Raw genomic sequence first — 21739 nt, forward strand, 5'->3', positions numbered from 1 at the left:
CCAGAATTTGCTTTTTCGCCCTTGCAAGAATAAGAGACACCAGTATGTACATGAAAAGGAATGCGATTCCATGGGATTCCTCCCCATCATATCGTTGATTGGTTAACTTCTGTGATCATGACGAGAGCATATTGTTGAGGAGTGAGTCTCGTTGGGTAAAAGCTGGATTTCGCTTGCGAAGCTTTCGAGGGTGACGCGGAGTTGAAACCGGAGATGGGGAGCGAGAACAAGAAGATGACTTGGTTTTGAAGGGCCAGATCAGACGGAGGCGTCACCAAGCGTTGCGGTCCCAGTTGGGGTCTGCGAAGGTGTCAATCGGGGCATCATGATAGCAAAGATGGATTTAGCGACAAACTCACCTTGGACAAAGGCGGCCAGAACCTTGCTCCCTGTCTGCAACAGGGGATGACCAACAACGATCTTGAGGAACTTCTCAAGGCCAGCGCGACGACCCTCGATGACGTCGTCGCTAAAGCGGTTGGTGAAGACCTTGCCAGGCAGGGGTGGAATGGTTACTCGGGCGCTTTCGCGCTCGAGGATGTCGCGGAAGTACTCAAAGTCAGAGTAGCGACGACGGACGCTGCTCTGGCGCAGCTTGAACGCCGGTATGTTTGTGCGGCAGAGAATTTCATAATCTGTATACATGTGGCGGCCCATGCCGTGCGTTCTTGGGTTGCGGACCTATATAGCGCGCTTTGTAAGCCTTTCTGTATGTATGTATATGGCTCTCTGGGTCCGGTGACAGAGCGCAGAGAGGGAGGCTGAAGAAATGCACACCTCAATCTCTAGGAAGTTCTCAGGAGGTCCGTAGATTTCGTCAAAGCTCTGCTGGCGCGTGTCGGGCATGGATTGTAGAATTGGTCGGTGGAATTGCGAGCCTGGCGCATCGAGACTGGAGTTGTCCTGATCGGACGCCATAGTGGCAACGTTGCAGAGGTGAGCTTAAATTATGAAGTGTTATATATATGGGCGATCAAGAGCGTTAGATTCAAAGGTTGGCAGCAGGCGCAATGGGAGTAAAAAGAGGCTCGTGGTGATGTTTTGTAAAGTGGAGGTCGAGGTGTGAGGTATGATGTTCGGGCTGTCATGTCGCATGAGGTTGGCTGGAGTTGGAGGTGGGGGAAAAGAGGGCGGGGTACTTGTGTCAATGGCATAGGGTCCAGCTTTCCATATGTACCTACCTCTTCCTCGCGCGTGCTTCCTTTTTTTCCTAATCTTGTTGAGGTAGTGAGTGTTACAACTAACGAAAACAGAATCCAAACCTATCTCGGCTCCTCCGGCGTCCGTTGATATTTATTGCTTTGTGTAACCATGAGGAAACACGACACTACATTGTTCAAGTGCGGTGAATAAAAATGTCGAACTTATTCAACCGAGACATAACTGTCTATGTACCAGTTGGCCAGCATCTAAATTTAGGCCCATTTTGTTTAGATCGGCGAGTTTTATCTTTTGCGTCTGCGAAACGTTGTAAGTGATATGGTATGCATGCTCCAGACACTGATGAATGATTCTATATTTAATCAGGATCTAGCTCTCATCATATATGAAGCGGCAGACTTGAACAATCTCTATTATTAATATTTCCCAGTCCATACTGGTCCAATAACGTGTTGCGTCAGAGTATTGAAGACATGCTACACATTTCTAGTCGTTGCTGAAATATTAGCCATCCGCCTACTCAGCGATGTGGCACATATGGCGCATACGGTTGAGAGTTAACTCTCATCCACCTTCGAACGATGAGTCGGTTTGGGGGTTCCCGCAAGGATATTCCAAGTGCCATGCAAAATTGAGCTGAATCAAACAAGTTAAGCCCGTATAATCGTCAAAACGCCATGCTCCAAATGGGCCTCACCTTGAGCCTGAACCTACAACGCCTATCGCGACATACATTGTTATACATGGCCCATGTACAAGACCGACGTAACCCCAGTGACACTCGGCTTGCGGGTTACCCGGTGTCTTTTCTTCATTATCTCCGTATCGGCAATCTGCCCAACTACCAAATACTTCACTTTTTGTCGGCGAACTTTTGATGAATGGCGCGGATCTGCTCCTCGACGTTAACGTTTTGCATATGGCCCAACTGTGCTTGGCTCTTAGCGTCCATGGCACCATCATAGCTGTGAATAGCAGCCTTCTTTCTACGCGCCAGCTCGTCCTCGGAAATTGCCTGTCCGGTCACGGGGTCGAAGACGTCGCTGCGTTGGCTAGCAAGACGCTTCAGATTGTTTGCAACGTCAACATGGGAAATGTTGGTTGAGGCATAGCGCGAGTCTGCCTTGGCCTTTTGCTCCTTCCAACTGGGGTCAAGGAGTTCAACTGTGAAAAGATTAGCATACTGGTCATGCTGGCGAGGATGGTAAGCATACTTCGCATATGTGCCTCGAGCTCGTTCATGGGGATTTGCTGCTTGCAGTTGGGGCAAAGAGCCATCTGGGCACCTTGTCTGTTAGCAGCCTTTTGTGCTGCGCGTGGCACGTAGTTCTCCTTGATCTTCATAGGAGGAGCACCACCACGCGCTTCGGCAGTAGCGTGCTGCTTGCGTGCTTGCTGCTCTGCGCGCTCCTGGATACGTCGCTCTTCTTCCTCTTCCTGCACAGATCGCTGTGTTTGTTGTGGATGATGAGCATAAGGCTGCATTGGTGGGGGCATCTGAGCCGGTTGGTAGGCTGGTTGCTGAGGAGCAATAGGGTAAGCACCAGGCTGGTTGGGATATGCGTTGTAACTAGTATCCTCGTCGGGCATAGCTTCCTCAATTCGAAAGCTGGCACTGATAGATGCGTTATTACGGTCTTCGAGCGATGCGTACTGGAGATCGGAAAGATTCGTTGGAGGGGGGAGGTTGGCATGGTCATCGGCCTCGTTAAAAGTAATGGTTTCAACGACGACAAAGTCGCTCCAATCGATTTGAGCGAATTCTTCCTTCTGCTTTTCTTCCTCCTCCTCTCTCTTTTGGCGTTCGGACTCGACAAACTTGGCATATTCCGCTCGTTGCCTGGCGCGGTTAAGAACAAGAAACTTATCCTTGATATTGGCTTCAAGCTCTCTTACACGCTCTTCTTGAAGCTTTCCACCTTCTCCACTCAAACCACTCGCGCGCAAAAGGGTTGTGTACTGATCAACGATATGCTGGAAAAAGTTGTGGAGAGTATGGTTAGGAATAAGGAATGAAAACTGCGGGTTGCCAGCCTCTCGCTGAGCCAGCTGTGTCATGAATTGCCGCCCGTTTTTGGCAACAAATAAGGCTGCAAGTTGGATTACGTCCAGATCCTTTCGGGCGATGCGAGGCGTTCGCGCAGAGAATTGAAAATCGACGGGCTTCGGGGGTCCCTGGGGCTTGAGAGGTTTGGCGGCAGGTTCATTCGCGCGGCCAGCAGCGATTGCCGTACCACGTCCACTCCTCACTTCATCAAGCCGCCATTGATAGAAGGGATGGTAGGCATCGGAAGGGTTGAGAAAGCTAAACTTTGGGTTGGAGCGCTCCTTGTCGCGAATACGATCCTCAAAGACAGCGCCATTGCGCGCTACGTAGCCGGCAGTTTTCTCAAGGACATTTCGGATCTCGCGAGGAGGGAGGACAACACCAGCCGGGGGCTTAATATCGTCGAGAATGGATGCGGCGGCATCGCCGTTGGTTGTTACGGCTGCCATCGTGAGGAGAATCGAAGGACGCGCTTAAAGGCTGATGGAGATGCTACTTAGAAGGCGACTTGGGAAATTTCGAAGTGCTCTATCTAGTATGTACCAAGGTACCACCTAGCGACGCGAAGCTGTTGAACGGATGATTATTGTTCCGCGATTTTCGCCGAGTACCCTTAATCAGCTATCAACCTAATAGAGGACCAACTTTTTTTAATCTTTATTGTAGGAAGAATTATTAAAATCCACTTTCTAGCTATCGCACTGCATATGCTCTGATATCAATAAATCCTTATGACAAGATGTCCATGGTTACCCAAGATCTGATCCCGACATCTTGGAGTACTTCCGTATCTGGCCATCCTGGGCACGGAGTAATGCAACAGAAGCCGTTGTACGCACAGTTAGATACCTAGTTTATGTAAATATCTCTATCTATTCTACGCTTTCTAGTAAGGTGAACGACTGTTTAAGTAGGAGGTATATATAAGCCCCGACGTTTCGATCTATTGCCAAAGCTACTAGGTAAAGATGCATGTTGGTTGACAATCGTATTATGTTGATTGGCATTCATATTACGCTATGGATCATGGTATATCTGCGCACAATTTCGCAGCCGATTTGTTGGCTTTGTCGTGTGACTTGAGATTGCTTCCATAGACTTTGCCCCTATCAAATTAGAATATGGATGCCCCGCAATCGCTTCCACCTTAATCCAAAATACACTAAATGGTACTGTATGTTATCAATTATCACGGAGCAGTCGCCGTTTTCCCCGACCAACATCCTACCTAGGCTGTCATAGTATCTTCAACACACCTTCGGTATTCGGCATTCCAAACCGCTATTGCTAGACCTGTTCAGGGGTCTTATCAACAGCCTCGCTAAGAGCAAAGCATTGTACAAGTACACATTAACCCCAGGGGACAAAACATCGCAAAACTGGAGTGGGCTTTTGATGGAAAGCTCTTCCGTCGATACAACTGTCGAAGAAACCCCGCCTTTCCTCTATGTCATCCCGGGATAACTACTCAGTGTTGCCAAATTATATGCAAGTCTGTTCTATGGAGCTGCCAGCATGGAGGGCATCGGCTCTCGAGGCCGCTTCTCAATCCCTATTTGATGAGAGTTCCACTCGTTCCGAAGATGCCAGTGTGTTATTGGTCTTACTGTCATTCTTTTCTCCCTGCGAAAAAATCCCGTCGATCCTTTTCGTACGCGGTTCAACATCGAGGAAACGCTGGACAGTTGAAGGCAATATTGAGTTTGCTGATGCGACCAGAGTCGGGCTGGCCTCGGAGTTGGTGGACCTATTATCAGATGCTCAACGACTTACACAGGCTTTTGATGAGCTGTGTCGGTCTGCGGCAGTGCTCGAATACCCCAATGAGACATACCATTTGAATGAGGATATGTCAGCACGGGTTCATCGAAGCCTGGCGCCAGATACTTTACCCTTCTGGCGACAGCAGGCACTAATCGTGGCGTACAGGGCAATACCTTGGAAGTATATCGAGTTTCCGTGAGTCCAGAACCGACAACCGTCGAGCTCGAACCACTGACATTACAAAAGAGGCCCTGTAGTCAGATCGTTCCTGCCACATTTGCACCATGTTGCAGAGGCGTTCCAAGACTGCTTTGAAGAGCTACCTAGGGCGACCAGGACCGACTTTATGCTTACACTTATCGAGGCTTTCCGGTTCCCGGATATGGCCTGGAAGTACTTTGCCATTGGCCAGGCTGAATTGGCTGCTGGTCGATTGAAAGACACACACCTTCGCCTTTGTATCGGCCAGACCAAGGCAGTGCTGGGACGCCTCAGTGGAAACATGGACGAGGCCGTCAATAGTCTTAACGACATTGTGTCAAATGACTCGGCTGCCGCTGCAAGTAAGCGAGTACGATGCGAGGTCGGCGTTGCAATCATTCAACGTTCTTTAAATTGTATTCAAGTTGCGGATCTTTCCACAGCACAGGAACTACTGGAGGATTGGGATCCCTATGACGCAGAGCCATCTCTTTTGGAGAAGATTATTAGCTTTCGCAGATTTTCGTTGCTGGGACGAGTCATGCGCCTGCAGGGCAACTTCGGCAAGGCATTGGAACTTCTCAAAACAGCACATCAGGCATCGCAGGTACCAAGCGAACTCGTTTTCGATGAGGATCTCCGCGATCTCACATGTGACCTGGCTGACACTTTACGAGAACTCAACGAACCCGTGGCTGGTGAGGGATATCTTCGTACAGAGATCATACGGCGTACCGAGAGGCCAGACCCATTGCCTGGTAAATCGCTTCTAGAATTGGCTTTAGCCGAGGTTCTTTTTGCTCAGGAACGCTATGGGGAGGCGGAAGAGATATGCCTCGACATTGAGTCACGAGTGAGTCTTCTCAAATACGAGAGGTTGCGCGTAAATGTCATATTGGCAAAGCTTTCACATATCCGATCGGAATTCGATGTGGCTCTGTCGCGATGGAGCGAAGCGATGCAGGCATTGCAGGAATTTTCCCTGGTAGATGGACAGGTACAGAACATTATCTCTGCGTCAATGGCTGATGTTTTGGATGCCCAAGGTCACAACTGGCTGACGAAAGAATCTCCTCGAAAGGCTTCGCTGACAGAATTGGCAAAGCCAGAGGGTGTGCCACATTGGATCGCCGGTTTCCGGCAATGGGCAGAATACCTCCAGTCCAAAGGCACCGGATAACCTGTAGTTGTTAATGGCTGGATTTACTAAAACATAGGAGAATCTACGTTGGTAACGAACTCATTATAAAGGTGGAATTTAGATACCCAGGATCGAGCCAATTGATCATGCTAACGGCAATACACATCAGCAAAAATGTTTCGAGTGAATGTCCATGCTCGGCCACTAAGATGTGGTCTAGAACGCGCGTTTCAAGTAACTTGGTGATCCATTCATGAATTAGAAAAGGGGTCAAATTGATGGTGCTGTATTCCTGAGCGTTAGCTTATAAGTTGTTTGAAACCGGTGCCACAGCTGAGAACCCCCTTTGTGGCTACAGCTATAGATAGCCACACTTGGTTGAAGATATTTAGAAAGGAAGTTATTAAGCAACTGAAAAGGCAATCAATTGATGGCAGGGGATGTCCAAGACGGTTCCTAAAAACAAGCCCATTGTTGATCGATCATCAACATCAAACACGTTTTGTGAGAGCTGAAACCAACCAAACTGCTTTCATGGAAGAGCTATCACCAGGCAATAATCAATATCGATAGACACCTGCTGAAGCTCTGCTCTCGGGCTAGTGTGGCGGGGACGCCAGGGGATCTTCGCAACCGGGGCCGGGTTTGATTCGCTGCAGGGGTCCCGTCTGGTCCAGCTTAGGGAGAGCTAGAGAGCCTCCACCGGGCTGACAGACAGACTAGACGTGCTGGCAGTGGGCAGGACAGGAACGAGCCGAAAAGGCCACTGTAGCTACAATTTTTGAGTGACACGCGCTTGCTTTTGCTTGTCCTCGTACCGCAACCATCCACCCCATCCCATCACGAATTCCATACCTCTGGTAGTAGGTTCTGTTGCAGTCTCAGCCCGCATAAGGTAATATTGGCTGCTATCCCCTGAAAGCTTCATCCCTCCTCTTTTCCCCTTCTCTTCTTTTCTTCTTTACTACCTCCCATCACCATTATCTTCCCTCACTCAGGCTTATTGCATCGTCTACCGATACTGATATAATCGGCGGTCCGCGGTTCAGCTTTTGGGTCATTTCCCCTTCTCCTTTCTCTTCCGTTTCCTTTCTTTCCTTCCCTTTAACGCTCCAGTCATCGATGAGGTATCTTTAAATCCTCCGACGGTTCGTATCCTAGCTTTTCTTCATCGACTCTCGTTACATCGAACCAGCGAATTGGACCTCTCGCGATCGAATCGACTCGACTTTCTATATTGATACCCTACTGCCGCCATGGCTCGTACGAGGGGCAAAAGTCCCCAACCGCCAGTCAAGGCCGCGACGCCTGTGACCGAGAAACAGCAGCCCATCGCAGCTCCTCAGCAGCAGCAACCCACTGCTGTCACCACCAAGTCCAAGAACAAGTCTAAGAACAAGGTTACCTCGTACCAATCTGAGGGCGTCGAGGACAACGATGTCTTTCTTCTCCCCGTTTCCGACTACTGGGTAGTACTCGCCCTCATGGTCCTTGCTACTGCCGTCCGTGTCTACAAGATTTATCAACCTACAAGCGTTGTCTTCGATGAAGTCCAGTGGGTCCCCCGGTCATCTGGAGCTTCATGGCCGCTTCAGTCCATATCATTCCTGTCAATGCGCTAACCTGTGGGTGTTTATCAACAGCTTTGGCGGTTTCGCTACCAAGTACATCAAGGGCAAGTTCTTTATGGATGTCCACCCTCCCCTAGCCAAGATGCTCATTGCTCTCACCGGATGGCTGGCTGGTTTCGACGGCAGCTTCGATTTTAAGGAGATTGGCAAGGACTATATTGAACCTGGCGTCCCCTACGTCGCCATGCGAATGTTTCCTGCTATCTGCGGTATTCTTCTGATTCCTTGCATGTTCTTCACACTCAAAGCTGTTGGATGCCGCACTATGACTGCTGCTATGGGTGCGGGCCTGATTATCTTTGGTATGTAGATGTCTTCGTTTTGTTGCCGTAACTCGCATGGCTGATTACTGACTATGTGCAGAGAACGGCCTTCTTACTCAGGCTCGTCTGATTCTTCTTGATTCCCCTCTCGTCGCCGCGACCGCTTTCACAGTCCTTGCCTTTTCGTGCTTCACTAACCAGCACGAGCTTGGTCCTTCCAAGGCTTTCCAGCTGAGCTGGTGGTTCTGGCTTGTCCTTACAGGTCTCGGCCTGGGTATTACTGTGAGCATCAAGTGGGTTGGACTCTTCACCATTGCTTGGGTTGGCTCCCTCACTCTCATCCAGCTCTGGGTTCTTCTCGGCGACAACAAGAACGTGTCCATGGTAAGCACTTCCGGCCTAATAGTGTTTCGAATCGTGACTAACATTAGCACAGCGTCTTTTCGGCAAGCACTTCATGGCTCGAGTATTCTGTCTGATTATCATTCCTCTCACTTTCTACATGGCTATGTTCGCCATTCACTTCGTTTGTCTTCAGAATCCTGGAGATGGCGATGGCTTCATGAGTTCCGAGTTCCAGGCCACTCTCAACAACAAGCGAATGAAGGATGTCCCCGCCGATGTCATGATGGGTAGCCGTGTCACTATCCGCCATGTCAACACCCAGGGTGGTTACCTTCATTCTCACCCGCTTATGTACCCCACCGGCAGTAAGCAGCAACAAATTACACTCTATCCTCACAAGGATGACAACAATGTCTGGCTTCTTGAGAACCAGACTCAACCCCTTGGAGTTGACGGCCAGCCCATCAACGGTACCAAGGCCTGGGATGCCCTTCCCGAGCCTGTCCACATCAAAGATGGTGCCGTTCTTCGTCTTTACCACAGCCCTACCCACCGCCGTCTGCATTCTCACGACGTTCGCGCCCCTATCACTGAGGCTGACTGGCAAAATGAAGTTTCCGCCTATGGTTATGAAGGATTTGAGGGTGATGCTAACGATCTCTTCCGAGTCGAGATTGTCAAGAAGAAGACTCGGGGTGCTGTTGCCAAGGAGCGTCTCCGAACCATTGAGAGCAAGTTTCGCCTTGTTCACGTCATGACTGGCTGCGTCCTATTCTCTCACAAGGTCAAGCTTCCTGATTGGGCTTCAGAGCAGCAGGAAGTTACTTGCGCCCGTGGCGGCACTCTTCCCAACAGTTTGTGGTATATTGAGGGCAACAGTCACCCTCAACTGCAAGGTGATGTTGAGAAGGTCAACTACCGAAACCCTGGTTTCTTCGGCAAGTTCTGGGAGCTTCAGAAGGTCATGTGGCGAACTAACGCTGGCCTCACTGATTCCCACGCATGGGATTCCCGCCCTGAGTCCTGGCCTATCCTCCGCCGCGGTATCAATTTCTGGGGTCGCCAACACACTCAGGTTTACCTCCTTGGCAACCCCATCATCTGGTGGTCTTCCAGCGTCGCTGTTGCCATCTGGATTGTCTTCAAGGCCATTGCCGTCCTCCGCTGGCAACGCAGTTGCAACGACTACGCCAATACTACTTTCAAGCGTTTTGATTATGAAATTGGTACTTCGGTTCTTGGCTGGGCTTTGCATTACTTCCCTTTCTACTTGATGAAGCGTCAACTATTCCTCCATCACTACTTCCCCGCGCTATACTTCGCTGTCATCGCTTTGTGCCAACTCTTTGACTACGCCACTGCTCGCGTCCCCGGTGTTGGTGCTCGCGAGACATCTGTCATCAACCGCATTGCTACTGTCTCATTCCTTGTTCTGTCGGCTGCCGTCTTCACTCTTTATTCTCCTCTTGCCTATGGCAGCCCTTGGACTAAGGCTGACTGCAAGCGAGTCAAGCTTTTTACCACCTGGGATTTTGACTGTAACACTTTTTACGACAGCGTGAGTTAAACATTATCTTAGCATGTATCGAATATCAACTGACATGATGAATAGTACGATAAGTACAGCGAAATCCCGTCAATCAGCTCATCTGTGGTCCCAACAACCCCAGCAGCCAAGAAGGAAGAGCTCAAGAATGAGGTTCCTGTTGTTCAGCAGCAGGAGGAAGCTGTCATTTCCGGAGCCCCTCCCGCTCCTGACCAGCATGTAGAGCATCGTGTTGTAGCTAAGGAGGAAAAGGTTGAGTATCGCGACCAGGATGGCAACCTTCTTGACCCAGAGGAGGTGAAGGCCCTCGAGGGTAAGGTTGAGTTCAAGACCAAGTATGAAACAAAGACGCGTGTTGTTGATGAGCAGGGCAACGAAGTTCAGGAGCCCGCCGAGGGTTGGGATCAAAACCTCGATGCCGGTGTTGCCCCTCCTCACCCTGATGTTGAAGGCGTCGACAGCGAGACTGTCAAAGCCAATGTCGAAGATGCTGCCGCTCCTCAGGATGCTGCCGCCAGTAAGGATGGCGAGAAGGAGGCTGAGGAGGCTAAGGCCAAGCCTGCCAGCGAGAATCAACAGGACGCTACCGTCAATGATGAGCTTTAGGGGCTTTTTCTCATACATGTCCTGACCGACTGCAGGACTCAGCCAATAACATTTCCCACAGCCTCGCCACACCCTGTAACATCATGTACGTTATCACTTACGACTTATGGAGGACGGGAAGATTTCTCTAGTCTAATTCAAAAGGTTCAAATTCAGGATCAACATTTCGATCTTGAAATGGAAAACATACCAAAAAGAAGGGGAAGGGTTTAGACGAAACCAGAACTGGGACGTCGAGCTATGACGTATTCTCATTTGTTTACATGTATCGAGAGTAATACTGTGGCGGTAAGATATTGGCAGTTGATGCACACACGAATCTCGTATAATACAATCTTTATGTTTAAGTTCGTTTTGCGTGCAAACATGTGATATGGATTCGGCGCTGTCACCTCTGAAGGAAGGAAAATTCAACAGATATCTGAGATTGCTTGCACTATGCATTGCAGCATCAATCAGTAACGGGCACGGAATTGACGAGAACAATCAAACACTACTTGGTGAAGTCAAACGTCCTCCTTTCTAACAATGTGTTCATATTTCGGTGAAAGATAAAATATCGTAGGGGTCGAAAATTATAGTTGGTATCATATCTATTACTACTACAACTAATGGCATCGCCAGAGGGCATGTTTGACGGCCGAGAGTAATCTAACAAGTTGTAAGAGCAAGCGCATGCCTGCCTGCGTTTTGCGTTGTTTATTTTTGCTGCGCAAATCAGCAACCGATTCATAACGCTGATCAAAAGACAAAGAACAAATAAAATATGTCATCTCGAAAAAGAAAAAAAAAACCCGTTGCCCAAATCGTTGCGCCGCTCCAAGTGAATGACGCATAATTCCGTTAAACGCCAGTAATGAAATTCCGTCTTCAGCAGCCCATAAGCAGCCGACCAATTCCGACTTTCGTTCTTCCAGCCAAGTTCCGTGCCGTATTCGTCCAATAAAGAAGCACAGGAGTAAGCGTTGAACCTCCCACTCCCTGAGTCCAATGATAGCTTGCTCCAGCAATCTGTCAAGTGATGCCGCCAATAAGACGTGATCCAAAGAAGAAAAAAAGAGAAAATAATGCATCCAATCCTGAAGCCAAACTAGTATACATAGTAATACACAAAGCCCATTATGTGTCTAGACTGTTAACGTCAAGGGGGTTTTGAAAGAATATTGCGCTGTTAATCCGTGGCTGGGATCGTGAGGGATAGTCGTTTTGTCTCCTCTGATCCGGAGGCACTTTTCACGTCAAGAGATTGGACGGAAGTGCGAACACTCCTTGCTCCATCGATCTGCATAGGAGGTGTATGTGGCTCTTCTATAGGCACAGCGTTACTCATATCGCTTAGTGTTCGCTCCATTGTCGTGGGTGGGGTTTGAAAACCAGGGACTTCGAGATGGTCCGACCTCACACTGCCCTCATCGCTGTTACGCGGACTTTTCTCCATATCAATAGAAAGGGGCGCTGGAATGCTTGGAATGACACCTCCTCCAATGCGAGACCAAAACATCTGCTCTCTGAGTCGAACGCTCTCCTCCCAGGCAGCCTTCTCATGGTCCTCGTTGTCTGCTCGCCAATGACCGTCCTTGATCATACGTAAAAAGCCCAAGAAATCGCAGGTTGAACGCACACGGCTAAGGCAATACTTGCAGAGAGGATGTCGTTGAGCGGAGTCGGTCTCACTTGTTCGAAATCGATGGTTGCGAAGATATTCCGGGCCCTTGCGGGAGTCACCACACAGTGAACAAGGGTAAAATTGTGGCTTCGTCAGTGCGACTAGGGATCCAGTTGTTGGCACAGGTTCAACTACCAAAGTTCCGTCAGCAATAGAGGCGATGACAGATCGCCGGGCGAGCCAAGACAACCCTGGTGCCATGTCCAGGCGGAGTGTAGGCTCGATATCCTCTGCCAGAACGCGTTTATAGAACTTTGTTTCCCTTAAACTAGGGAGAGGAGTAGTGGAGGCGTTCGAAGCAGCGCTGACAGTTGAGGCTGGAGTATTCGGCGACTGAGGTGCACTTCCGGGGCCAGGAATAGGAGTGCCGAGCGACGTAGTAGATGCGTTTGAGGGGTGGGCACTTGATATTGAACCACCAAGTCCAAAGCCAGTCAACGCATTCAATGCACCCACAGAGCCCGAGGATACACGGCTGCTGGCGCGGTTCCGGGAGATTCGGGTGAGGCTGACAAAGTCATCATAAGAAGACAGGTCGGTTCGCAAGATGGGCTGGATCAGATGGGAGAAGCTCGTTGGGTGGGCGGGTTCGACAACAGCGGCAGCACCCCATAATGAAGGTATTGGCTCTTCAGTAGAGGATCGGCGATCGTCCCGAGTGTCGGGTTTCGTTAACCCAGGGGAAGAGGGAGCAGTAGGGTTGGTGTGTTCCTCTCGTCCGGCAGCCATGTGTTCCATGACATGCTTGAGCTCTACAAGCTGCTCTTGTTGTGACTTAAGTATGCTTTCTGTATCCGCGAGCTGAGACTTGAGCTGGTCGTTCTTGCGTTGCAAGGCTTCATGATCAGCTTTGGCCTCCTCCTTGGCAGCTATAACCATCTTATTCGCTTCCTCGAACAATGCTGCAGTAAGATTTTCCAGTTCTTGCTCGATCTTCTTCTTTTCCATTTCCGTGTCAAGACGCTTTTGACGTTCCGCGGCTATCTTGGCCTGCCAAACCTTCTTTTCAGCCTCAACGGTATGTTTGCGAACCCACACGTCACCAGCCAACATTTCGCGTTGCGAGGCATTTTGTGTTTCCAAATCGCGGATACGATCGCGCGCAGCATCAAGTTCGTGGCGGGCGGCGGATAAGGAGTCGTCTAGTATTGTTTGATGGTTGATTGCATTGATGAGCTTGTTGCTGAGAGTGGCGACTTCGTCGTTGAGGTCAGGGTGATGGCTGGGAGTTGCAACACCACTGTCATCCGCAGGGCTTATTGCTCGACTGCGCGGATCGGGTATTGTGCTCATCTCGTCTCCAAAATCTACAGATGCACTCTTTACCCCAAGAGGTAGATGTGTTGAGGATGAGGATTTGATCGGCGTGTGGTCGGGAGTGAGTGACGGAGTTCGGGGATGATAGCTGGGGGCAGCTGCTATCGAGGAGAGAGATCTGAAGTGGCCTAACGATCGCCGGGATGCTGTCGATTTTGTTGCCAAAGGCTGACCCCAGCCGGCGGCGGCGGCGGACATTGGAATAAATCTACAGTGTGTAAGTTTCAAGCCAATGACAGCATATGGAAGTGGCCGAAGTTGGGCAATAGAGTTCGATTGAGTAGGTGTGCCACCGGAATAATGGGAGGTGTAGGTGGGATGTCCTGAGTCAATTCAAGCTGGGAAAGATGGTAACATACGAATCCATTGTGATCGGGCGCGTGGTTCCTGTGTCAGTTGGATAGGTACGTCTTGTGCTCTCGGCCCAGAGAGGCGTGACCTGACCTATTGTGACAGGTCGATATGAGACGACAAGTCAATGGGCAGACTTGTTGGAATAGTCAAACTCTCGAGGGAAACTGAGGAGAGCAAACGTGGGAATGGAGAAGACGGATCCTCCGGGCCCGATAAGTGACGGCGAGCCAAATGGGAGATGGGAAACAAGAGATCCGAGCGACGGAGTGAGACCCTGTGCTTGAAATGAGCGAGCCACGTTCCACAGCCAAAGAGTAACTGCGATCGGTCGATAGGTAGGGTCGAGAATTGAAATGCTGTGGCTTGTTCGGTTTGATTGGGCTTGGTATGGTTTGTTTTAATTTTGCTTGACTTCTGTCGCCAGGCTCTGGCAGTAAATGTGTAATGAGAAGGAAGAGAGGAAGCGAAAGTAAGGTACGAATACGTGGGTATTGTACGGTACTGGGTCTGATGTGAACCAACCTGGACCTGTTACGGTACGGTACGGTGCGGTAGGAGCAGGAGCAGGAGCAGGGGCAGGAGCAGGTAGGCAGGGTAGCACGGGCGACGGCGGTCCCTAGTTCTCCGCAAGCTTGTGAGATGGAGCTGAGTCCCAATCCGACAAAGTCGTGTCGTATCGTATCGGTCGCGGATCGTAATTGGGAAGTGGAGTCTTTCGGAAAGTCGTTTGACGATGTAATGATGTCGACGCAAGGCAACCTACTCAACAGATAAACAAGTTAAAGTGCCTACTTGTGCAAGTACCATTGAAGTTATGAAGGTGTATATAGGTAGGTATGTACAAGAAGTCTTGTCAAGAATATATTTTCCGTTGGAAAGGACGGCTCATGAATCGTGCCTTCTGCTCGTCTCGTTCATTTTCGCCTCGTCTCACCTGTTCTTGTGCTCGACTTGATCAGGCAGTCTATTGGGTGTTGGGCAGGCAGGAAAGAGGAGTGAAAGTACATCCGAGGCAAGTAACCCCCGCTGTGCAGGCCTCTAACACGTCAGTTGCCCAGTAGGGAAGGAGAAACGCGACGTGGTCCAGACCTTGACTTGGCCAACCAGGCCATTAGCGTTGCCGCCTGCGCCACGGATCGTCTGCTGACGCCACGCTATCACATTACAGGCGCTTGCTATCGAATTAATCCTTGTTGGGAAGAGTTATCGCTGATAGTTTGATCGGGCGGTACTTGTACTTCAAGTATCGAGAAAGGTATACCAGACCAGACCAGATCAAAAGGGATGCGCCTTTACAGCAAGAGCCCGTGCGCTGCAGTAGCGATGGATTCGAGGCAGGGGCCGTTCTAACGCCCTATCCGGGGCTTGGTTCGATTCTATCTTCTTTGGCTACAGATAGACCAACAGTCGAAGAAAGGTGAATGTCTAGACTCTGAATTATCGCCGAGGCACCTACATACAGGTACCCACGTTCCGACACCAGCCCGGGTCTGGGCCAGCCTTCCCATCTTGAAAACCCGAACTCCTGGGTTCCATCTACAAAAGTTTGCCGCCATGGCTAAATATTACGAGCTCAAAGGGGAAAAGAGGCAGAAAGAGAAGGGTTCTTTGGGTCGTGATGGTTCGAGAGAACAGAAAAATGAAAATACGGGTATGCAGACAAATTAAACAGAAAGGAGTTGGTATGAGCTGAGACAAGATGCAAGTTTGAGAAGTCCGCTGTTCTGTAGCAGTCATGGTTTATTGAAACATCGCTTATTAGTAGGCAATTGCTACTGCAGGTAAAGTGCTGTCTTCCCCAATGGAGGAATAGATAAAGTGACCTAAAGTGGGCAGCTATGACGGGGTCATTTGAGTCAATCAAGGATAAATGACGATTGACCAGGGTCTGTTTTTTTTTTCTCCCGTTTTTCTTTCCCTCGCTGGATGAACTTGGATGATGACTGCCCGGTGACCCAGTTTTCAAAGCCACGCGCCAAGGGATAAAGCGTTAAGTCAGAATTGAAATTGTAAAGGGAGATTCAGAGCGTCGTGACTCTTGACTAGACTAGTCTATTCTTGAGTATCCGTAAAGTGAAGCAAGTGCTCATGATTAAATTGCTTTAGGGTAGGCTGCTGATCCTTGAATGAGCTTCAAGAGTGACAGGCATGAAGTATGCTCGTTATTCAGGTCAGCTGGAATGTAATTGTCTCGACTTGATAGCAGATCTTACGGATAGTTAGACGCCATTGCTATCGTTTGTTAAACTAATGGCCTTCTTACCCTTGACTAGCAATCAACCAGCTATCTAACTACCTAGTAGGTTGTTGCCGTTCCACTGCAGCTCAACTATTACCTACTGCATACCATATCGTGTTTGGTGTTGACCAAGTAACATTGCGATGTAGTATCAGAAAATGCCGTGTTTCTTTACGACACTGCCAACACCCGCCTGTTTCTTCTGTATTCGTTTCAGGTAAACAAATGTTATCCACGTCAACCTACCAGGTAACGTTGGGTTAGTACACAGTTAGTAGGTATCTGTGCCCATCCAAGGTCCAAGTGCCTGGAAAGATTCAGGGTCCAAAGCAACCCTATGACATCACAACAAATATACCCAGCCCAAATTCAATTGGGGTGGTTTGGACCAACGAATGGTTAGCTTGTTTAATTAGTTGCCTATGACCAACATACCGAAGCTCGCCCTTGCTTAAAAAACCCAACAACTTGGCCTTTACTCTATAACCAGAATACGTACTAATAATTCAAAATGACATGAACAAGCCAAGTCAAAACGGTGGGTCGGTTCTTGATATGGCCAGCCCACCCTATAGTTGCCAAAAACTCACCAGAAGCATTTAAGCATTTAAGACACATGCAAGACTCAAGATCACCAGGAATTACCACAAAAGATTTGAGAGTGTCATCAAGCTACCTAGTACCCATGTTAGCATGGATGAAATAAGGACAACCACCACGTATATTTGCACAATCATCTTAAACACCATCTAAACTCCCGACAGTTGTCATGCGTGTATCTAGACTTTTAATTGACATACAGTGGGAAGTTACAGCTAAAGAATCAAGCAAAGAGCTTTCTAGACTCGCTAAGAGGAAACGGAAAAAGATCTATGTTCCGTCATCCTCTCTTTCCTTTACATCATCTACGCAGTCCTGCCAGCTAATCCACTTCATGTAAGCGCATTCAAGACCCGCAATGATGACCATACCACTTCCAAGACCAATCCAGAGGCCGTCAAGCTTCAAATTGGGACTTCCCAACTCGAGCCATATGGCGAATGGCACGGCGGCCAGGTAATTGACTGCCAGCACAACACAGGCAGCAACAGACTGCTTCGCCAGGCCCCTCAACACACCATTGGTCCCGCAGATGATGGAGTCAATGATCTGGAAGCAGGCAACAGTGACCATGGATCCTACAGCAAGGTCCTTGACCGTAGAATCATCCGAGAACAAATCTGCAAGTGGTCGCCGCAGCAGGAACAGGAACGCGCCATCCAAGATACCGATACCGACAAAGACAATGGAATATAGGATCGCCGCCCGACGCGCTTCTTTTAGAGCTCCAGCCCCTACGAGATGGCCGAAGCGAGTGGTGACGGCGACGCTGATAGAGAAGGGCACGTGCCAAGTTACAATGGAGAGAGTGTTGAGAACGGTTTGAGCAGCGAGGTGAGGAGTATCGATATACGAAGTGCTGATCATGAGGATCTCAAAAGCAAGCCACTCAGCAAGGTTAACGGCCGTGCTGGCAACAGAAAGACGAGTCATAGGACCCCATTCACGTACTGCAAAGGCGGCACGGGCATCCCAACCACCCCAGCAACGATGGGATTTTTTGCCAATCAGGACAACGTAGAGCAGAAGCAGCGCGGGACGTAGGTTATTGGCGAGCGCTTGGCCAAACGCAGCACCATCGAGGCCCATGTTGAGCTTGACGGCAAAGTACCAGCTCAGAAAGGCATTGACGGGAGCGCAAATGATAAGAACGACCATGCCTGGACCAAACTCGCCCTGCGCCTGCAGAAATCTCTTGCCCGCCTCGAAGAAAGCGTAACCGGGTAGTCCGACAAGACTGACGCGCAAGAACGATGCTGCTTTGAGGGCGAGGCTTCGCTGGGGGACGAGCAGCGGGAGGATCCGGTGAGAGCATAGCCAGATGGCACCGACAGGAATCATGACGATAGCCATCAAGACCATCATACGCTGGATGTGCATTCCGACACCGGTATAGCGACCAGAACCGTACGCCTGAGCACATAGCGTGTCGAGTGCCGTGGCCATGCCCTCAAAGATAGTGAAGCCGATGATATTGATTGTTGTCAGCGCTAGACTAGATGCCGCGAGCTCCTCGGCACCTAGCCGGCCAGCAACGATGGTGGTGATAACGGTAAAGGAATACTGAAGAAGATAGGTCGCAATCAGAGGAAGCGAATATTGACACAGAAGCCTCGCCTCAGCCAGCAGGCTGTGGACGTCTGTAAGCGATACTGACGTCTCAGCTTCGCTGACCTCTGATATCCGAGGGAGCAATGGCGATGTCTCGTCGTCTAACACGTCATTGTACTCTTGCTGCTGGCTCTCGCCTCGCCAACGTTCGCTCCGAGGCATTGGGTTGGTGGTTAAGATCGCAATGCCTACTCTGAAAGAGCTGAGACGGCCTCAATCGATATGGGCCGAGTCCTAATGCAACGATCCACTCACTCGAGGGCGAATTGCATAGAGTAGAAGATGTTTAGAGAAAGAATTCTCGTGGCTAAGCGAGCCTTGGAGAGAGACGTCTCGACCCACCGATCTCGGACCCCCACTGGACCAGTAGTGGTGCTCCTCTCCGCTTGAGCGACAGATACGACTTCCATGTCAACATATTAATTCTTGAACAATTTTAACACTTCACATTCACTTTTCAGAAGAGATCCCTCAGCATCCTTGATGTAGTTAAAAGTATAAGAAGAATCGCCATGTCGCTCTGCAGTTTTAGTGATGTTGGCACAAGTAGCAACTGCTGGAATTATCCCGATCAACTTATAAAGTATCAATATGAAGATATTTGGCATCGAGAATAAAGGTTTTGAGCCTAATATAGTTCGTTATCACTGGTTGTTGTCATAGCAGGGTTAAAGATACCAATAAGAAACATATTACAAATCGAACGGATGCATTGGGAAAAGGGGAGGAAAGCAAAAGATGTGAGAAAGTGAGATCCAACGGAATATAACGGCATAACTTATACTTGCCTTATTAATCAAAACGGCGCCATGTCAGCAAGTTATGGTATGGTGGTGAATGGTGAGGTGAGTAAGGGGCAACATTCAAACATATAAAAGCAGACAATGCCAAATAACCTCTTCTCAAATAGTTTCTAATTCAAGCTTGCTTTCTATTTGGCAATAATATGAACAAATCTAAGCTCATTGTCGTTATTGGTGCAACAGGAGGCCAAGGTGGCTCTGTTGTTGAGACATTCCTCCAAGACCCTACATGGCTTGTTCGTGGCATCACCCGTAATCCTTCAGGCCCAAGAGCAAAGACTCTTCAGTCCCGCGGTGTCGATATAGTACGAGCAGACTTGGACGACCCGGTGTCTCTAGCACATGCTTTTCAAGATGCCAGTGTCATCTTCGCCATTAGTGACTTTTGGGGTATCTACAGCGAATCTGATAATCCCGACAAACCAGAGCCTGGCTCACTATTTAACGAATGGGTTAAACAAAAGGAAACCCAGCAACTCAAGAATATCATCGACGAAGCCGCCAAACTCACGAGCCTAGAAAGATTCGTTATCTCATCACTGCCAAATGTGACCAAATTGACAGGCGGAAAGTACACCAATGTCTGTCATTTTGACTCAAAGGCCAACGCGGTTGAATACGGCGAACAACACCAGCCAGATCTTTGGTCCAAGACGAGTGTTTTCCTTCCAGGCTACTTTATGAGTAATTTCCTTGATCATCCAATGGCAAAACCCATAAAGGTGAGTCCTCTGATACCTATCATGGTATATTTGAATTCTAACTGGCACTGCAATATAGGGAGATAACGGTCGAGTACAATTTTCAACAAACCTGGATCTCGATAACAAACTACCATTTATTGCACACGATCAAGACTCTGGACCATTTGTTAAATCTTTAGTTCAAAACGGCCCAAACAAGAGTGTTATTGGATACCGAGCTTGGTTGACACTCCGACAGTTTGTTGACATATTCAGCAACGTGACAGGATATGAGACAGAGATACTGAAATTTCCACTTGGCCAGTTCACCTGGGACTGCGAGCCTGAGTTGAGAGACGAACTTCGTGAAACCTTTGCCTTTGTCAACGAGGTCGGGCTACACGGCGGTGACGACGCAGGATATAGCCATCCTTATGCTGTAAGCTTTTCTCTCTTGATATTCTCGCTTGCCAATGATAAGCACTGACGAATGAGCCTCCAGCTTGAGACATCTCCAAACGTTCAAAGTATCGAGGCTTGGATCACTGAACAAAACTGGGAGAAAGTACTGGGGCCTTGAAGAGTTGGGTACCTGAATAGCAAGGTGACCAAAGAGTATTTGATATTTGTCCTTGAATCTTACTTGTTGATTGGGTAAAACATTCGCTCTTAATGGATCGGAATTTTCTATGACCGCCCGTATATTCAACAAGAGGTAGTGAATCTCTCAGGATCCAAGTTGTGACAAGCTGTTCTATTTATGTGGTGACCTCGGTAGTCATTGATATGGTCGCCGTTCACAATCGACCGTTACATTAGTTTAATGGCTTGTGGGGACAAAAGCCAGACCATTCCAATACCCCGCAGAGTGTCAGCGAAATCCAAGAAAAGGTGCAGGGTCGCCCATAACTTCCATGTAACTAATTTTCAAGTGCAGCGTTTCGCCCTGAAGCTGGCTGTGATCAACATCAACGAACTGCCTTTCGGGTCGCCTCGATAGATACCTGCCAGCTAAAATGAACACCCCTTCAAAAATCGTCGTTGTTGCCTCCAACAACATCCCAAAGATCAAAGCAACAAGTGAAGGATTTAAGCAGATGTTGCTGGACACCTATGACTTCCAAGGTCTTAGTGTAGATTCCCACGTCTCAGATCAGCCCTTCTCCGACGAGGAAACACTCCATGGAGCGACAAACAGAGCTCAGAATGCCCAGACATTAAAGCCAGAGGCAGACTTCTGGGTTGGCATTGAAGGAGGCGTTGAAATCCACAACGGCTCTCTCTGCTCTTTTGCATGGATCGTGGTCATTGGAAAGAGTGGAAAAGTTGGAAAGGCACGTACGTCGGCCTACTTTCTGCCCGAAAAGACGTGCAAGCTGCTGAAAGAGGGTGTCGAGTTGGGCCATGCGGATGATATGGTGTTTGGCCAGACGGATTCGAAGAACAAGCAAGGTTCAGTTGGGCTTCTGACGGGTGGTGTTGTCGATCGGGCAGCTTATTATACTCAGGCAGTTATTCTGGCCCTCATTCCCTTCAAAAATACATCGTTGGATTTCTGAAACCCTTCTCAACATACAAGGCAAGGTATGTGCTCGCAGGCAAGAAATATACATGTGTATGTATGTATTCGTTTTAACAATATTATATCGGCGATTCAAATATTATAGTATATGCATGCGGACTTTTCTTCCCTCCACCATGTTTTCTGCAAACATTCTGTTATTACTATTCCATCCACCTCTTTGACGTATTTGACAATTA

General features: G+C 49.0%; 9 protein-coding genes across 9 annotated transcripts; 4 read left to right on the forward strand and 5 right to left on the reverse strand.

Moving 5' to 3' along the window:
* Positions 1 to 161: 161 nt before the first annotated feature.
* Positions 162 to 1386, reverse strand: EDB82DRAFT_157708 (Phox homologous domain-containing protein). Its single transcript, XM_025734061.2, has 3 exons — positions 778 to 1386; positions 360 to 681; positions 162 to 300 (listed from the first exon to the last, which is right to left on the reverse strand). The coding sequence occupies exons 1-3, from the start codon at positions 916 to 918 to the stop codon at positions 272 to 274; spliced, it is 492 nt and encodes a 163-aa protein (XP_025584905.1). The 5' UTR covers positions 919 to 1386; the 3' UTR covers positions 162 to 271.
* Positions 1387 to 2014: 628 nt separating this feature from the next.
* Positions 2015 to 3657, reverse strand: EDB82DRAFT_429578 (Pre-mRNA splicing factor PRP21 like protein-domain-containing protein; the record flags this gene model as incomplete). Its single annotated transcript, XM_025734062.2, has 2 exons — positions 2015 to 2325; positions 2376 to 3657. The coding sequence occupies 2 exons, from the start codon at positions 3655 to 3657 to the stop codon at positions 2015 to 2017; spliced, it is 1593 nt and encodes a 530-aa protein (XP_025584906.2).
* A 643-nt stretch (positions 3658 to 4300) lies between these two features.
* On the forward strand, positions 4301 to 6570 carry EDB82DRAFT_497507 (uncharacterized protein). Its single transcript, XM_025734063.2, has 2 exons — positions 4301 to 5167; positions 5219 to 6570. Exons 1-2 carry the CDS (start codon positions 4656 to 4658, stop codon positions 6351 to 6353), a joined length of 1647 nt encoding a protein of 548 aa, XP_025584907.1. The 5' UTR covers positions 4301 to 4655; the 3' UTR covers positions 6354 to 6570.
* Positions 6571 to 7089: 519 nt separating this feature from the next.
* On the forward strand, positions 7090 to 11138 carry EDB82DRAFT_444286 (Dolichyl-phosphate-mannose-protein mannosyltransferase-domain-containing protein). The gene is made up of 5 exons (XM_025734064.2): positions 7090 to 7869; positions 7958 to 8247; positions 8309 to 8592; positions 8645 to 10111; positions 10166 to 11138. The coding sequence occupies exons 1-5, from the start codon at positions 7571 to 7573 to the stop codon at positions 10703 to 10705; spliced, it is 2880 nt and encodes a 959-aa protein (XP_025584908.1). The 5' UTR covers positions 7090 to 7570; the 3' UTR covers positions 10706 to 11138.
* An 82-nt stretch (positions 11139 to 11220) lies between these two features.
* Positions 11221 to 11935, reverse strand: EDB82DRAFT_158118 (uncharacterized protein). The gene has a single exon (XM_065607085.1). The coding sequence runs from the start codon at positions 11776 to 11778 to the stop codon at positions 11314 to 11316; it is 465 nt and encodes a 154-aa protein (XP_065464669.1). The 5' UTR covers positions 11779 to 11935; the 3' UTR covers positions 11221 to 11313.
* EDB82DRAFT_158126 (uncharacterized protein) lies at positions 11658 to 14466 on the reverse strand. Its single transcript, XM_025734066.2, has 2 exons — positions 14048 to 14466; positions 11658 to 13896 (listed from the first exon to the last, which is right to left on the reverse strand). Exons 1-2 carry the CDS (start codon positions 14053 to 14055, stop codon positions 11877 to 11879), a joined length of 2028 nt encoding a protein of 675 aa, XP_025584909.1. The 5' UTR covers positions 14056 to 14466; the 3' UTR covers positions 11658 to 11876.
* A 2245-nt stretch (positions 14467 to 16711) lies between these two features.
* Positions 16712 to 18782, reverse strand: EDB82DRAFT_158152 (mate-domain-containing protein). Its single transcript, XM_025734067.2, has one exon. It carries the CDS (start codon positions 18652 to 18654, stop codon positions 17152 to 17154), a length of 1503 nt encoding a protein of 500 aa, XP_025584910.1. The 5' UTR covers positions 18655 to 18782; the 3' UTR covers positions 16712 to 17151.
* Positions 18783 to 19299: 517 nt separating this feature from the next.
* EDB82DRAFT_158175 (uncharacterized protein) lies at positions 19300 to 20776 on the forward strand. The gene is made up of 3 exons (XM_065607086.1): positions 19300 to 20017; positions 20076 to 20417; positions 20481 to 20776. The coding sequence occupies exons 1-3, from the start codon at positions 19439 to 19441 to the stop codon at positions 20556 to 20558; spliced, it is 999 nt and encodes a 332-aa protein (XP_065464670.1). The 5' UTR covers positions 19300 to 19438; the 3' UTR covers positions 20559 to 20776.
* Positions 20777 to 20994: 218 nt separating this feature from the next.
* On the forward strand, positions 20995 to 21537 carry EDB82DRAFT_523783 (inosine triphosphate pyrophosphatase-like protein; the record flags this gene model as incomplete). The annotated part of the gene is made up of 1 exon (XM_025734069.1): positions 20995 to 21537. One exon carries the CDS (start codon positions 20995 to 20997, stop codon positions 21535 to 21537), a length of 543 nt encoding a protein of 180 aa, XP_025584912.1.
* Positions 21538 to 21739: the final 202 nt, after the last annotated feature.

This window comes from Fusarium venenatum (assembly GCF_020744135.1).
Source record: "Fusarium venenatum strain MPI-CAGE-CH-0201 chromosome Unknown EDB82scaffold_2, whole genome shotgun sequence".
Classification (NCBI taxonomy): domain Eukaryota; kingdom Fungi; phylum Ascomycota; class Sordariomycetes; order Hypocreales; family Nectriaceae; genus Fusarium; species Fusarium venenatum.

Excerpts from the sequence above, each read along its gene's own strand:
- EDB82DRAFT_157708 (XM_025734061.2), bottom strand. The coding sequence starts at position 918 with ATGGCGTCCGATCAGGACAACTCCAGTCTCGATGCGCCAGGCTCGCAA. Across the intron at positions 682-777 it reads AGAACTTCCTAGAGATTGAG|GTCCGCAACCCAAGAACGCA; the intron begins GTGTGCATTTCT and ends CGCGCTATATAG. Across the intron at positions 301-359 it reads TCTGGCCGCCTTTGTCCAAG|ACCCCAACTGGGACCGCAAC; the intron begins GTGAGTTTGTCG and ends ACACCTTCGCAG.
- EDB82DRAFT_497507 (XM_025734063.2), top strand. The coding sequence starts at position 4,656 with ATGTCATCCCGGGATAACTACTCAGTGTTGCCAAATTATATGCAAGTC. Across the intron at positions 5,168-5,218 it reads TGGAAGTATATCGAGTTTCC|AGGCCCTGTAGTCAGATCGT; the intron begins GTGAGTCCAGAA and ends ACATTACAAAAG.
- EDB82DRAFT_444286 (XM_025734064.2), top strand. The coding sequence starts at position 7,571 with ATGGCTCGTACGAGGGGCAAAAGTCCCCAACCGCCAGTCAAGGCCGCG. Across the intron at positions 8,248-8,308 it reads TGCGGGCCTGATTATCTTTG|AGAACGGCCTTCTTACTCAG; the intron begins GTATGTAGATGT and ends GACTATGTGCAG. Across the intron at positions 8,593-8,644 it reads ACAACAAGAACGTGTCCATG|CGTCTTTTCGGCAAGCACTT; the intron begins GTAAGCACTTCC and ends ACATTAGCACAG.
- EDB82DRAFT_158118 (XM_065607085.1), bottom strand. The coding sequence starts at position 11,778 with ATGCATTATTTTCTCTTTTTTTCTTCTTTGGATCACGTCTTATTGGCG.
- EDB82DRAFT_158152 (XM_025734067.2), bottom strand. The coding sequence starts at position 18,654 with ATGCCTCGGAGCGAACGTTGGCGAGGCGAGAGCCAGCAGCAAGAGTAC.
- EDB82DRAFT_158175 (XM_065607086.1), top strand. The coding sequence starts at position 19,439 with ATGAACAAATCTAAGCTCATTGTCGTTATTGGTGCAACAGGAGGCCAA. Across the intron at positions 20,018-20,075 it reads CAATGGCAAAACCCATAAAG|GGAGATAACGGTCGAGTACA; the intron begins GTGAGTCCTCTG and ends ACTGCAATATAG. Across the intron at positions 20,418-20,480 it reads GATATAGCCATCCTTATGCT|CTTGAGACATCTCCAAACGT; the intron begins GTAAGCTTTTCT and ends ATGAGCCTCCAG.